The sequence below is a fragment of the Brassica napus genome, chromosome A7 (genome assembly GCF_020379485.1).
Source record: "Brassica napus cultivar Da-Ae chromosome A7, Da-Ae, whole genome shotgun sequence".
NCBI lineage: Eukaryota > Viridiplantae > Streptophyta > Magnoliopsida > Brassicales > Brassicaceae > Brassica > Brassica napus.
In genome coordinates, this window is record NC_063440.1 from 26,338,168 (window position 1) to 26,354,986 (window position 16,819).

The 16,819-nt window shown below is 29.6% G+C and overlaps 2 protein-coding genes across 2 annotated transcripts; both read left to right on the plus strand.

Annotated features, from left to right (window-relative positions):
* Positions 1-3,105: 3,105 nt before the first annotated feature.
* On the plus strand, positions 3,106-9,068 carry LOC106355996. The gene is made up of 7 exons (XM_048736271.1): positions 3,106-3,327; positions 3,671-4,786; positions 4,866-4,917; positions 5,012-5,157; positions 5,242-5,328; positions 5,428-5,556; positions 5,636-9,068. Exons 1-7 carry the CDS (start codon positions 3,274-3,276, stop codon positions 5,708-5,710), a joined length of 1,659 nt encoding a protein of 552 aa, XP_048592228.1. The 5' UTR covers positions 3,106-3,273; the 3' UTR covers positions 5,711-9,068.
* Positions 9,069-9,332: 264 nt separating this feature from the next.
* LOC106354491 (B-box zinc finger protein 21-like) lies at positions 9,333-10,921 on the plus strand. Its single transcript, XM_013794440.3, has 3 exons — positions 9,333-9,626; positions 9,702-10,100; positions 10,326-10,921. The coding sequence occupies exons 1-3, from the start codon at positions 9,435-9,437 to the stop codon at positions 10,698-10,700; spliced, it is 966 nt and encodes a 321-aa protein (XP_013649894.1). The 5' UTR covers positions 9,333-9,434; the 3' UTR covers positions 10,701-10,921.
* The last annotated feature ends 5,898 nt before the right edge of the window (positions 10,922-16,819 follow it).

Here is a 16,819-nt window from a genome sequence, read left to right on the forward strand (position 1 = left end):
TAAATTATACTCTATTTTTTAAACTACTTTTTAGAAAAAAAGTAAATTTATTAATTTTTGTGCACTAAGTAATGTATTGTGAAATAGAGGGAGTAATACTTATCATCAAATTGTGTGCATTGGAATGATTATAAGAGGTGATCCGAGATTTTTTTACCAGTCGATGTGATCTAAGATGTTAATGTTATTAGTATGTTTCGATAAAATGTAATTACGATTTTTCACCTCCCACAAGTCCGGCAGAGAGCGAAGAATGAGCAAAGGTAATCTTATTATAGGAAAGATTCAAGAATAAGGATCACCTCCAGTTATTATTATGTTGATGTCTATCACAGTATCACTCTCGAGCCTTGTGCTCACCTTTCTTTTCGCGGCATCTCTCCCTCTCTCTCCATCTCTTTATATATATGCTACTCAATCGTTGATCAAAAAATATGCTACTCAATCATTCTTCTCACTAACAGTAATTTCCGACAATCTTCTCAATGATTATATCTATTATCTATACGTCGTGTTAGAAAAAAGCTATATCTTTTAAGACGAGACTCATTTAAGCAGCTAGTGTAAGTAAGGATTTAGATGTGAATCCGATCTTTATAAAATGTTAGGAGTATTAAGTAAAAAGAAGATTTATGTTCGCTTTTAATGTGAGTGTAAGTTCATTCTCCCTGCTACATATTTCATTATGAACAATTCTGAGACTTAACAAAACAAATTTTATTTGTAATCTATATATAACAAATGAGAACAATTCCAAGAAATTACAAAATACGAAAACTCTAGGAACACCGATTACATGATTTAAATATTCATCGCCAGACCCAATAATAAGACCTTACAAAATTAGCAAAACCTTGACAATTCAGTATCCAATTAAAACGAATCACCTATGATATAAATTAACACGTTTACTTTGGTTAACTATCAACTGTTTTGGTTTTCGAGAACTTAGAATACCATCTACAATGTTTGTATACATTAATTAACAAATAAAGTTCAAGCCAAAATCTAAGCTAATTACCAAATTACATACTATGAAATTTTGAGTATTTTGTTATTTATGCATCCATTAGTATCAAACATAATTGAAACTATATGAAATAGACTCGACCCTAGCTAACTAGGTCCTCAACGTTAGAAAATCGTTCACTCGCTTAAGTATTACATAATCTTGTGGTTTCATGAACTGGTGATATACTGGTTTAAAACATTAATTTGTCTGCTCTTTCCTTGATAAGGCTTGCTTTTAACTCGCATATACTACGTACTCATTATAAAAATAACCAAGTTACGTTTTCAAAACTGTTTAGTTAACTAAGTGCTTTTCAGCTAGTATTTTTTTTAAACCTATAAAAGTTCTCTCTTTCTCTCTTCATCTTCTATATGCTATAATGCTAATACATAGCCATTATTTTTTTTATTTTTTTTTGACAACATACATAGCCATTATAATGTCTGTGTAAAACATCAGTAAATATGAATCGCGTTACTCTCACAAGTATACAGTCATGACTCATGTAAGTAGATTTGAACGAATGGATGCATTTTCTTGTAAAATAACATTTTCTCCATTACGCCTTTGTGACCATATCATTTTTTTGCTTAAAGCTAAGTTATAATTATGCTCTTTCCGCTAAAAACGGGTTTTGTCTTGTTGGAAATAAAGGAATGAAGTGACTCAAAGCGTCTTCCTAAAGCTAAGATATTCGATTTACTGCGTTAGGAATTAACTTTATTCCATTACAAAACGCGAACAATACTTTGAAAACAAAAGCGAGGGAGAAAAAAAACTAATGTTTGATTTTGAAGATGTCCCTAGTGTTGAAATTCTTGTGCAGTCACTTTATACGAATTTACCACCGTACGTATATATAACAACAAAAAACAAAAAAAATATACAAGGTGATGTGATTGTAACTGTGGTTCATGAATACATGGCAAGTTAAGTATAATAAGCAAGTCTAATTATGTAACCCTACGCGACGAACACTGCATGCCAATAGTAGAAACAGTACGTACGATCACGAGATCAAACTTCTACGTACTTTACTTTCTTAGGATCCCTCCACTTGTAGGCACTAGCGCCATGCCACGTGGTCCCCCTGCATTAGCTTTATGGGCCTCATAAAAGCCCGTGGGACCGTCTCTCCATCCATGCACATGCTTCACATTAAGCTCTAGCATGTTGTGTGTATATAAAAATACTAGTCTTAATACGCATATTTAAGTACATATAAGCGTATAATCTAATAGCCCTATATATGCCTTTTAAGGAGAAGAGACCGGCCGAAGAAAAGACAGCGTTGTGGTCTCCACGAAGGTTACAAAGACTCATTGTCACGTGACCACCACTATTCTTCAGAGTCTTATAATATGTGTGTTATATAGCTCATATGTATAAACATTTATTTATAGAATTTAGATAGTTTTGTATTTGCTTGTAGACCATTCAAGAATCTTTAGCACTATACTCGAGTTTCAGGTTAAATAAGCGAGGGCCTATAAGATCTATAGAATTTAATATTAAGCATTCAGCATCAATATGCTTTGGCCCAAGACTGTGGACGTTAGTGGGTTTTGCTTTGGGCATTACAACCGAAGTGTACTTTACCATGACTTCTAAGCTGATGGGCTTAACTTTATAGCCCATTGCACACATCTGGAACTTTTTGCGTTAAGAAATAGTATTATTTTTGCGTTAAGGGTAATATTTTTTTAGTGAATCATCGTTTTGTCGTTTTCAAAAGTTGTATGGAATCCAGTGGTGGCTTGAAACTCTAATGGAAGAAGTATGAGCAGCAATGCTTCTTTGGAGTTTACATCCTAATCGTTCCATTCGATTAGACTTCCATATATAAACCGCCTAACGTAACGCATATTTAACATTATTATTTCTTTTAAATTAATTAAGTTAATCATCAAATTGCTAATGTCGGTTTATTTATTTTACGGTCACTGATTAGTTATTGGTAGTTAATAAAAATCTTATTATATAAAAAAATCAAAACTATTTTTCACAAGAAAATAACATAAAATCAATCAGGAAAAGGATATATATCGAGATTTTTTAAAAATTGGGTTAAATTAAATTAATCGGAAAACGAGAAGACTAAGGAGTTATTTATTTTTATTTGGCTAATTAAAAACGTTAATTATAGAAAATTAAGATTCGGTGGCTGATTTAGAAAATATTTCCTTTCTCAATATCTCGTCGACTCAATAGAAGCTTCTATCGTTTCCCTGAAGAAAAAGCTTTTATCGTTTGCGTCTCCGATGGCGTCTCACTGGATCCCTGAAGATGACTTTCGTCTCAGAAAATCCATCGAGGTTTTAGCTTTCACGAAACCCTAATTTCCACTATGTTTTTTTTTTCTGCAATCTTCTACTACATCACATGTTCTTGTCTTTTCGTATCTCGTGTTTTTGTAACGTGATGATGTTACTGCATCTTGAGCTAAAACTCTAGATCACTGCAGCGTTTAAACCCTAGAATCAACATGCTAGCTTGTGTCTCAAGTAATTCAATCAAAACTTGATTAGATTGACTCTCACGAGTTTCTTATTGATTATTTACCGATATGATATAGATCTTGAATATTTAAATCCAGGATTTTCAATTTTCTAATCATTATTTTGCAATTTTCTTATCATTATTCTTGTTATAATATAGAATGGAGCTTCTCTAGAGTCACTAGCTAAAGGAGCAGTCAAGTTCTCTAGGAGATTCACACTATCAGAACTAAGAGATCGATGGCATTCTCTTCTGTACAACCCTCATGTCACATCTCTATCTTCATCAGTCGCATTCGACCACACGTACTCGGATCGGTTTCTTCCACAAACTCATCATAACCATCATCACGGAACACCAGTCAGGTCTGAGTATTACACGGCGTGTAAGAGGAGGCGTTTGGAGGAGATGTATCCTCTTAGTAACGTTGATAACTGTGTCATTAACGAAGATCTTGATCACGTTGCGTTTGGAGGAAACGCGTTCGAAGGCTCTGAGTATTTCGACTTGGAGTTTGATGCGGTTGATTTGGCAATCATTCATAACTCTTTCCCAGGTATCATGCCTCAAGAAGCTGATGATGATGGAATGGTGAATCAGTTATTCAACGATTGTGATGTTTCGGACACAACAACAACAGCAAATGCATTAGAACAGCTTTTGCTTCAAGAAGACTCTGAAGATCCTATGTTTCAATCTTTCAACGAGACAACATCAGTGTCACATGACCAAGCGGAGACTTGGATTGATCCAGAGTATTTGCCAAGCCAACCTGAGGAGTATTGTCATAGTGCTGAGCCATCACCTGATTGGGACCCGCATCCAGAAGTCATTAACGGTGTTATCATATGCACTTTAAACAAAGAGTCTAATGAGATTCCAAATAACGATGATATTGACTTTACTATGTACACACAGAAAGCTCGAAACCCGTCATCATCACTGAGGAAGCATATGAGACCACCTCCGTATCCAAACAGAGGACCATCATCATCGTCATTACAAGCCAGATGTAATAATGACATGTTCCACAGTTCTGGTAATGGAGATAGTGTTGTTACAGAACAAGGAAGTTGTTCTAATGCATTCAAGGCTAGCTATACCGAGAAAGCTACTTCTAGTTTTACTACAACTACTTCAACATCACAACAACACTATGAACATACTTTGAGTTCAGAGATGGATATAACTACTCCAATGTTACAAGAAGAGGAAGACAACGATGAAATTGAGAGTGATGAAGATTTGCCTTCCTATTCAGATGTTGAAGCTATGGTATATAAACTCTTACAAGCCTGTGAAATTTATTGTTTTAATTTACTAAAATTCTGTTTCTTTTTTCTTAACCAATCAGATTCTTGGGATGGACCTTGAACCAATTGGTCAAGACCGGTACGAGTTGGAAGGTAACTAACTGAGCTGTCACACAATCTATAGTTTTTTTTTTTTTGCCGGATCTTGTCTTTTGTTTAACGAAGATGTGATGATGATTGTGTGTAGCGTCAAGATATCGAAACGAGGAAGTGGCGCGAATGATAATGAGATTAGAGCAGAGTTCTAAGTCTTACATGAACCGTAACATCACTTCTCATGAAGCTTTTGCTATGCTATACGGAAGCTCCAAGCATTACATTAATAAACCTGAGGTTATTGAAAAATTCTTTTGAAGGTGCTTAACTAAAGTTACTAATCATTTGTTTAAAATAATAAACGTTTTCATTATTATTCAGGTGTTACTTGGACGAGCGACTGGTGAATATCTAGTGGATATCGACTTAGCAAAGTCAGGGTCTTGGAAAAAAATCTCTAGACGACAGGTAATGACGTTATTTCATAATATTAACATGTATTGATTTGTTTTTATACGTTTTTGATCGATGGAGAGATTCAAAGTGTGAGTTTTATTTGATTTTTAGGCTCTAATCAAGTTGAAGAAAGATGGGTGTTTTGTAATCAAGAATCTTGGGAAGTTTTCGATATGGATAAACGAGAAAGAAGTTCAACATGGAGAGATTGTTAATATCAGTAACAATAGCTTAATCCAGGTGATTATTTTTTGTTACTTGTGTTTCAATATTAGGTTAAAAAGAACCGAAGCTGATCAATCTCTTTACGTGTTTGCAGATACGAGAAATGTCGTTCATATTCGAGACGAACGAGAAAGCAGTCAAAAGATATCTAGATGGAATTCACAAATGAGATTATATATGTATAGCTATTACTCGTACTAGTAGAGACTTCTTTTTTGTTAAATTAGTAGAGACTTTATGTTAAATACTTGTATGATCATCAAAACATAACACTTGAATTTGATCCAATCAAAAGTTGGATGATTTAAAAAACTGGGGTCTTTTCGTTTGTTTTTTCGAAAAGTCATCGTAAGATAGTCAATAAACAGTGAAAGAAAAGGTGAGAAGAACAAAAATCGAATCAATTCGATGAGGATCTATGAGTGCACTGATGCAAATAATGGGCAGTGTATACTATATAAAATAATGTGGGGCGTATTCCTATACTTTAAATTAATGAAAACTCCTAAAGTGGACCAATAAAATCATTAAATTCGCTTAATAAAAAATCATGAATCGCTGTTAAGATTCGATGGGTTTCAATATTGGCCCTCCCCACCTTCTGCCCATACAGATCCAACTAATTCCCTTATTTTATTCTAAATTTTATAAATACTTTATCAATGGTGTCATGAACATAGTTTTTTTTTTTGCTTAAAAGTCATGAGCATAGTTACATCAATAAAAGAGGATCACTATAAATGATTATGATGACATAATAATGAAACTTAATTTCGATATTTCTTTAGTCGAAAACACTAATAGATTAATCTGAATCAGAAAAAATGAAGTGAAAGAAGATGAGGTGGTGACCGTCGACAAAGAAAAAAAAGAAGAAGATGAGGTGGTGACCGAGTCGAAATCAAAGTGTAGAGTTTCGAACAACGTACGAGAGACACGACGGCCCAGCTAGCCACGTGCGGTCGCTCTTCTTCCCCACCCCTTCGTCCACCTTCATTTGGGACTAACATCAAAGTTTACGTTTTGAAATTCAACGTTTTTAAAAAAAAGTCAATAATGAATGAATCATTGACATCATGAACTACCTAATTTCAGCAAGTTCTTATGATTTATTAACATCATCTAGGCTTCTAAACATAATATAAATACAAAGAAATTATCTATCTTCACCTAATTTTATTTGCCATGATCTTATGATATTTAAATGTTTTTAGCCTTTGTTCAAAAAAAAAAAATGTTTTTAGCCATGATTATCCTCTAGCTAGTTGCTAAATATAGAACATGACACTATGAACGTGGGGTCCATTTTGTTCCCTAGCTCGCATTCTCAAAGTTATAACTAACCTAAAGTAAGCTTTGCTTCAGAGGCTGGTCACACGAGGCTACTATGTATTATACTATTATGTGCTATCTATCAAATAAATATCGATTATGCTAGTGGTTTACTTTTTTTTTTTTAGTTTTTCTTTAAACTATTGGTGGTTATGAAACAATTTTTTTTTGAGAACGACAAGATAGGTCGCAGACTCGCAGGGAAGAGTCTACAGGCTGAAGGGTATTTTTACGTGGACTCATAACAAAATAGTATGAGCTAGATACATGTATTCTTGAAATTGTACATTTAAAAAAAACTTTTTTTGCAATACCTATGATGAGGCTATGACTATACTTTCCGCCAAAAAAACAAACTACTAATATGATACTTGCCAGGGTTATCTATATTGGTTTAAAATTCCTTTACGCATACGCCTTTAGTTAATTGTCCAATCTTTTATACGCTACTTTTGTGGATTAGAATTTAGGAATGTACAAGATATGGTGCTACTAGATTATACTCCTGATAATTAAAGTATTCGTTGTAATCTTCAGTTACTGCTTGATAGTGGGTCTAGATTTTGAAACTTGTCCTTGGCATCTATACAAAGCAATTAATATGGATGCAGCCCTTTAAAGTTTTGTCTCCAGTTACAAGCTACATTCCATATTTTCCTTTTTCACACTGAGAATTATTCCTATCAATTTTATTAATTATAAAACTAGCTAGCCAATTTGAGAAAATATTGAAAATATAGCATTTTATCATTTAGTTCATATAAATATATATTAATGATGGAATGAGATTTTAGAACTCAATAAATATAACAAAATCAAAAGATAACGAAAATGTGAAATCTAAAGTTTTCATAAAAGAGCTGAAACATATTTGATATTTTTTTCTGTAAGGGAAACGTCCACCACTAGGCTAACCCTTCATCACCGGTCAACTATGTTGGATACCCCTGCTTCACACCTTCAAGGAAAAGTTCTTCGGTGGCTTCAACCATAATCTGCCAAAACAAAGATAACACAAAAACATTGCAAACGTTTGGTAACAAGGTGACATATATATAGGCTACTCTTTAACATATAGCTGAAATTGTAACTACGTTTGATCTTTATTCTCTGTTTGGACCTATAGTGCATGGCTGCATAAGCTTTACTATAAACAAATAGAATTTAAATAACCAAAATGCCATTCGGCGAAAATAACCAGAGTCGACCAATCCGCCAAAACAAGGTAGCTTTGTATTTTCTCCTTTAAATATTGGTTGAATTTGATGCTTTAAGGGGACACTTCCTGGAAAACAGCGTAGTATTATCTTCCATATAAACTACTAGATGTTATGAACAACGCACATGCAGTGTTTCAAATATATATTCAAAATATATTATGTTGTTTGGTAAATCTTATAGTATGCACATGTGATTATAAATCTGTTGGGAATTGAAAACATAAAAAAAACTGTTAGGAGTTTCAATATCTCTAGAAAAACAATCAATCCATCCACTATCAACGAGTTTTAGTTAAAAATTCTAAAAATTTAGTACACCATTAAAATTTGCATACATGCCTGCAAAAAGAAAAAAAAATGATTCGATTCAAAATTGGTTTGATCAATCAAATTCAAAATTAGAATTTCATATTAATATTTATGTATCTTAGGTCTCGTAATGTTATGCTTCTAATCTAATATATTTATCATTTTGTTTATGAATGTAATATGAAGTTTAATTAATGGTTTGTGTTAATATTATCAATGTACCATCTGGTCAGTTGGTTTGTATTAATGTTCTCAATATATTATACCTAGTCAGTCTAATTTTTTTAAGAAAGTTTATGTTCGCAAACAATGTAAGCCATTGATTTAATCTTGGATGTTTAGCAGCGAGTGTCTCATCAGTTTTGTTTAACTATATAAAGAGCTTTGTACAAAAAAATTTGTCAAGTTGTCTAAACATCTATAAAGTTTGTTTGGTTAGAGTAGAGATGTAAAAAACGTTAAAAGTAATTTAGTGAAAATGTGGAATAATTAGAAAATAAATGATTTAGTTATTGTACTGAGGGAATTATAACTTCGTTATAAGTAAAATTCTAGTATTAATTTGTTGAAGTGTCTCATACACCATTAATTCATTTAATTACATAGTTTTGTTTCTTCTTGAAGTTTGTAGTTTTGGATGGGCAGAACTAACATGGGCACCTACACTCGGTGAAACTCTCAGATTATCACCGCTTGTATTTTACTCAAAAAGGTGACTGGAAAATGAAATGAAGTATGATGTAACAAAGTAATAGTTAGATATTTTCTTGGATCGCCAATAGAATTTTTTTTTTCATTTTAAATGGTTACTTCATGGACTCATATAAAACAAGAACTTCTTTTTTTTAAAGAAGAGATATGATTTTTTTTAGAAGAATATGACGATGATATTACATAAGCAACCCTCTTATATTATTGGGACTTCATACTATTCTCTTTCCTTTTTATTACAGAAATCATAACAAACTCTCACATCTTCTTTCCTATCATTTTCAGCAAGCTCTCGCTTTATCTCTCTTAATCTATCTACTGATGAAGATCAGGTGCGACGTCTGCGATAAAGAAGAAGCCTCGGTGTTCTGCACCGCTGACGAAGCGTCTCTATGCGACGGCTGCGATCACCGAGTCCACCACGCTAACAAACTCGCCTCAAAACATCTCCGTTTCTCTCTCCTCTATCCTTCTTCCTCCAAGAACTCCTCTCCTATCTGCGACATCTGTCAGGTCTCTTTCAGTTTCTTGTCAAGATTTTAGGACATGGGTTTTGTCTGATTCGTTTTTTTTTTTGGTAAAATTTAGGAGAAGAAGGCTCTCTTGTTTTGCCAACAAGATAGAGCTATTTTATGCAAAGACTGTGATTCATCGATCCACTCGGCGAACGAACACACCAAGAAACACGATAGGTTTCTTCTCACAGGGGTTAAGCTATCTCCAACCTCCTCTGTCTACAAACCAACTACAGAATCTCCTTCAAGTAGTCAAGATTGTTCTGTCCCTTCTCCTCTCAAGAAACCTATCTCAGCTCCTCAGAGTCAGATCAAGAACTCCAAGATCCAACCCTCTAAGATCAGTAGCGACGTAGGGATGAATCAGTGGGGATCCACAAGCACGATTTCAGAGTATCTGATCGATACGTTACCTGGTTGGCACGTTGAGGATTTTCTTGATTCCTCACTTCCTCCTTTTGGTTTCTCTAAGGTATGTTGTTCTCTCTAATCAAGAAAGATCAAGTTTAATATGTCAAGAATTTGATATCTATTAGTAGTAACTTCGTTTCCTTTGTTTATGAGATGATATCATATCATAGCAGATCTAACTGTGATATAAATAGTAAGAAACTTTATGGATGTGGATAGATCTTTTTCTACTTTTGAGATGAATTTTTTTTTCCCTTTTCTGGTGGGTTTACTTTTGTGATTACAGAGTGGTGATGATGATGGAGTGTTACCATTTATGGAAGCAGAAGATGACAGCACTAAGAGAAACAACAACAATACAGTGTCACTTCCGTCTAAGAATATGGGGATTTGGGTCCCTCAGATTCCACAAACTCTTCCTTCCTCCTACACAAACCAGTACTTTCCTCATGATAACAACAATATTCAGTTTGGGATGTACAACAACAAAGAAACATCACATGGAGTAGACACTTATGCTCCAATACAAAACATGAAACAACAAGGACAGAACAAGAGATGGTATGATGATGGTGGCTTCACTGTCCCACAGATGACTACTACTACTACTTCTACTTTTACTCCTCTTGCGTCTAATAAAAGGTCCAGATCCTTCTGGTAATCTACACGCTGTTTCCTGCTTTGGTTGTTTGTCGGCCTTTTGATCTTTCTTGATTTCTCTGAACTTCGTTCTTTGTAGAACTAGGTTTACTTCTTGGTTCTGTATTTTGTAAATTTTTGAGTGTGATTGCAAATGTTGTGTTTTATCATCTATTGCAAGTTTTCGTGTAATAAAATCTCCCATGACTTATATTGTGAATCACGGCGCAAGATTTCTCCCTTTTTGTGGAAGCAAGACTTCATTTCATAGAAAGAAATTAGGTATTTTCGATTGTCATCCGCGTTATTGTAAGTCAAAGCATTAAGTGAGTTTTAAATTCTCTGTATGAAATCTAGTGGTATATGTTTGCATGTGACGAAGAGTCATTTTCATGCTCTGCCTCCTGCAGTTCCCATATGGGGAAAGGATTGTTCTTGGATTTGGTTCGCATTTACTTAATATTTATTTAGAAATAAAAATAAGAAAAAGCATATAATGGAGACAAATTCACCATAACGTGCCATCACCTTCGGCATATTTTTGTTTCTGATTGAATATGCCTCCAAATCTCTGATAACTATGTCGACACTTCATTATGGCTGCCAAAACTATTCAAGTAAAGTACCGACACGTCGTTAACTCGTTTTCTTTATTTTTTGGGTCTAAAACTCGTTTTCATTGCAAAACTAAAAGGAAAAAAAAGTAAGATAGTATCATGAATTGAGTTGAGTTGGAATGAAACTAATGATGAACACGTTCAAATCAATGACCATCTGGTTCATATTCAAGGTTGGAACGTAGAAGTTGAGTTGCCTTTTACTAATAAAACTAGGGATTAACCCGGGCTACGCCCGGGATTTTTTTTTTTTCTAATTTAAGTTGTTAAATTATTTATATTTAGGTTATGATATATATTTATATAAATGTTAAGATGCATGTTATAATTAAAATTTATTTTTGAATTTTAACACGTTAAAGTAACATATTTTTTACTGTTTAAATATTTTTTGTAATTTTGTTGGCTATCTAGTTATCATATTTAGCAAAACTATTTGTTGAGTATTTGAATAAATGTTTTAGATATTTAATTAAACTGTAGAGTATTTTCGGTTCGACCACATGCTCAACAATCTATTGATCCGTAAAAAGATGGACGATCTCCTTGGCCAGGTAAGTAAAATTTTAGCAAAAATATCTTTGATTTTCAAATATTAAGTATATAACTTTTCTTTTGAATATTGTTTTTTTTAATTGTATTTTTGATTAAATTATTGTATTATAATGTTTATGTAAATATTTTTTGTGATGTTTGAATTTGTGTTGTTCGTATACTTAACCTAGATGATATTGATGTTTAACAATTTATTGTTTTCTGGAAATAGAAAATAATGATATATCAAAAAGTATCTAATACTTGTTAAATGATAGTATAATATAAATTACATCCATTATTTGAAAATAACCATTTGTTGTTTTTATTTTTTTTAAATCAGAAATTATTTTTATTTAAAAACATTATTCATATTAATCATATATAATATATTAGTTTAAGTTTGGAAGATTAATTTACATATATAAATTATGTATATTTAAAAAAAAATTTAAGATATTATATATTGAGTAACTGAATAAAAGCTGAATTTCTTATCTTGAAAATCAAATATTTATATTTTTGTCTTCATGTTTTACTCATATTTATAACTCAGTATGTTTTTAAAAAACTTAGTTTTAAGTAATAAACGAATTTAATAAATTAAATTCATCACCTATAATGTTCTGTAAACTATATTTGAAAACTCTCTAAAATTATATTTTAAGCATAATATTACTATTATTTAATTTAAGTTATTTTAAGCATAATATATGCTAAACCAACTTAAATTATATTTACAATAGGACCATCCTAAACTGGTTAATAAACCAAAAACAATACTAAACCAACATGAACCAATACCTGATTTGGCGAGGAAGGAAGTTATTTATATATTTTATATATTTGCTTCATGGTTATTTTAAATATCTTCCTCACCTAGGGATTAACCCGGGCTACGCCCGGGATTTTTATTTTTTTCTAATTTAAGTTGTTAAATTATTTATATTTAGGCTATGATATATATTTATATAAATGTTAAAATGCATGTCATAATTAAAATTTATTTTTAAATTTTAACACGTTAAATTAACATATTTTTACTATTTAAATATTGTTTTTGTAATTTTATTGGCTATCTAGTTATCATATTTACCAAAACTATCTTTTGAGTGTTGGAATAAATGTTTTAGAGATTTTATTAAACTGCAGAGTATTTTCGGATCGACCACATGCTCAACATTCGATCGATCCGTAAAAAAATGGTCGATCTCCTTGGCCAGGTAAGTACAATTTTAGCAAAATATCATTTATTTTCAAATATTAAGTATATAACTATTTTTTTAATATTTTTTAATTGTATTTTTTGATTAAATTATTGTATTATAATGGTTATGTAAATATTTTTTGTGATGTTTGAATTTGTGTTGTTCGTATACTTAACCTAGATGATATTGATGTTTAACAATTTATTGTTTTCTGGAAATAGAAAATAATGATATATCAAAACGTATCTAATACTTGTTAAATGATAGTATAATGTAAATTACATCCATTATTTGAAAATAACCATTTGTTGTTTTTATTTTTTTTTAAATCAGAAATTATTTTTATTTAAAAACATTATTCATATATAATATAATAGTTTAAGTTTGGAAGATTAATATATATATATATAAAAATTATGTATATGTTTTTAAAAAATAATTTAAGATATTATATATTGAGTATCTGAATAAAAGCTGAATTTCTTATCTTAAAAATCAGATATTTATATTTTTGTCTTCATGTTATACTCACCAATCCATCATTGATATTTATAACTCAGTACGTTTTTAAAAAACTTAGTTTTAAGTAATAAACGAATTTAATAAATTAAATTCATCACCTATAATGTTCTGTAAACTATATTTGAAAACTCTCTAAAATTATATTTTAAGCATAATATTATTATTATTTAATTTAAGTTATTTTAAACATAATATATGCTAAACCAACTTAAATTATATTTACAATAGGACCATCCTAAACCGGTTAGTAAACCAAAAACAATACTAAACCAACATGAACCAATACCTGATTCGGCGAGGAAGGAAGTGTTTCGGGATAAACGTTTGAATGGTTATTAACTGAAATGGTTTAATCATGAAAGAGTTAGTATGAATATTAATAATAAAATTATGGATTAGATTAATTTAAATTTGTAAGAATACCTTTGAGTCTATGAAAAGCAATTCAATTCCCATGAATAAGTTTGGCTTTTGGAAGTTGCGGGTTTCCCAACAATGAATCCACCTAACAAAAAGTTTGTTGTTATAAAAAAATCTCATTCAAGGTCATTAAAGGTTTCTGGAACGGCAAGAGTTGATGGTGAAACCATTTTTTTGCTCGAGTGCTTTGAAATTTTCCTTAATAGTGTGAGGTTGATGTGGATGGAATAATGAGTTTTATAGGGACTTTCTTGATGTAAAACTATACATTTTTTTTGTTTAATGTGGTATTTCCATTTTTATATAATTTACTACCATTTTAAGATAGAAATACATTTTAATATAGATGCTTAAATCTTAATATACTTTTTCCATTTTTAAAAATGTTTATTTCCATTTCTTATATTTTTATTTACGTAATATCTATATTTTATATTTTAAAATAGATATTTAAATATTAATGTAGTTTTTCCATTTTTTAAATTGTGTATTTACTTATATTATATATTTTACATTTTAAGATAGATGTTTAATGCTTGATGAACTTTTTCCATTTTTAAAAAAATTGTGTATTTACTTATTATTATATATATAATTCATATATTATATATTTATATTATTTACTTATTATTTATTTTCCTGTATATGTATTTCCATTTCTTGTACTTTTTATTTACTTAATATCTCTATTTTACATTTTAAGATAGATGTTTAAATCTTAATGTACGTTTTCCCTTTTTTTTAAATTGTATATTTCCATTTGTTATACTTTTTATTTACGTAATATCTATATTTTAAATTTTAATATATATTTTTAAATCTTAATGTAATTTCCCTTTTTTTTTAATTTGGTATTTACTTATATTATATATTTTTCTTTATATTGTGTATTTCTATTTCTTATACTTTCTATTTACAAATAATTTTATATTTTAAGATTGACTTACATTTTAAGATAGATGTTTAAATACTAATGTACTTTTTCCATTTTTTTAAATTGTGTATTTCCTTTTCTTATACTTTCTATTTACTTAATATCTATATTTTACATTTTAAGATAGATGTTTAATATTTAATGTACTCTTTCCATTTTTTAAAAATTGTGCATTTACTTATTATTGTATATATAATTTGTATATTTATATATTTATAATATTTACTTATTTTTTATTTTTCTATATATTGAGTATTTCTCTTTCTTATACTTTATATTTAGTTAATGTCTATATTTTATATTTTAAGATAGATGTTTAAATCTTTACGTATTTTCCCATTTTTAATGTAAAACGGCAATGTTTAATAGAAGAACTTTGACAAATAGTCAAATAGTTATATTTATGTTTTTTTTTTTTTTTTTTATAAAATGGTAATGTTACATTATGAAGATAACCCGTTTTTTAATAAAATTTGTTATTTAAGATATTATATTTAGTTAATATCTATAATGGTCTATATTTTATATTTTACTATTCAAATTGTCATCACCGCATACTTGTTCTCTAACTCTGTTTTGAAAGTTATTCTTAGTATTTTTATGTCACGTGTCATCTTTTGGGAGAATTTTTTTTTGCTGATGTGGACGCTCTATGGAGCCTCAAAATGTCCATTTTATTAGTAAGGGTTTTTAAGTTGTGTATTTCTTTTTCTTATACTTTTTATTTACTTAATATCTATATTTTACATTTTAAATAGATGTTTAATATTTAATGTACTCTTTCCATTTTAAAAAAATTGTGCATGTACTTATTATTGTATATATAATTCGTACATTTATATATTTATAATATTTACTTATTATTTATTTTTATATATATTGAGTATTTCTCTTTCTTATACTTTATATTTAGTTAATATCTATATTTTATATTTTAAGATAGATGTTTAAATCTTAATGTATTTTTACATTTTTAATGTAAAACGGCAATGTTTAATAGAAGAACTTGGACAAATAGTCAAATAGTTATATTTATGTTTTTTTTCTTTTTTTATAAAATGGTATTGTTACATTATGGAGATAAGCCGTTTTTTTTTAGTGAAAAATGGAAATCTTACATATGTTTAATGTAGTTTTTCCATTTTTTTATGTTGTATGTTTACATATTATTGTTATTTTTAAATATAAAATGGTAATCTTACATATGTTTAATGTAGTATTTCCATTTTTTTTATGTTGTATGTTTACATATTATTTATTATTTTCGAAATTATATATAATGTTTTTTTTGCAAAATAGTAATTTTACATTATGGAGATAAACCGTCTTTTTTTGGTGAAAAATGGTAATCTTACATATGTTTAATGTAGTTTTTCTATTTTTTTATGTTGTATGCTTACATATTATTATTTTTTAAATTAAAAATGTAAAATGGTAATCTTACATATGTTTAATGTAGTATTTCCATTTTTTATGTTGTATGTTTACATATATTTATTATTTTCGAAATTATATATAATGTTTTTTTTTTTTATAAAATGGTAATGTTACATTATGGAGATAAGCCGTCTTTTTTTCAAGTGAAAAATGGTAATCTTACTTATGTTTAATGTAGTTTTTCTATTTTTTATGATGTATGTTTACATATTATTTATAATTTGCGAAAATTAGTAATATTAAAGTGTAAAACTATATTTTATGCCACGTGTCATCTTTTGAGAGAAGTTTTTTTTGCTGATGTGGACGCTCTATGGAGCTTCAAAAGGTTCCTTTTATTAGTAAGGATTTTTTATGTTGTATGTTTACATATTATTTTTTTTTAAATTAAAAATGTAAAATGGTAATCTTACATATGTTTAATGTAGTATTTCCATTTTTTATGTTGTATGTTTACATATATTTATTA

Excerpts from the sequence above, each read along its gene's own strand:
- LOC106355996 (XM_048736271.1), top strand. The coding sequence starts at position 3,274 with ATGGCGTCTCACTGGATCCCTGAAGATGACTTTCGTCTCAGAAAATCC. Across the intron at positions 4,918-5,011 it reads AGACCGGTACGAGTTGGAAG|CGTCAAGATATCGAAACGAG; the intron begins GTAACTAACTGA and ends GATTGTGTGTAG. Across the intron at positions 5,329-5,427 it reads AAAAAATCTCTAGACGACAG|GCTCTAATCAAGTTGAAGAA; the intron begins GTAATGACGTTA and ends TTTGATTTTTAG.
- LOC106354491 (XM_013794440.3), top strand. The coding sequence starts at position 9,435 with ATGAAGATCAGGTGCGACGTCTGCGATAAAGAAGAAGCCTCGGTGTTC. Across the intron at positions 9,627-9,701 it reads CTATCTGCGACATCTGTCAG|GAGAAGAAGGCTCTCTTGTT; the intron begins GTCTCTTTCAGT and ends GGTAAAATTTAG. Across the intron at positions 10,101-10,325 it reads CTCCTTTTGGTTTCTCTAAG|AGTGGTGATGATGATGGAGT; the intron begins GTATGTTGTTCT and ends TTGTGATTACAG.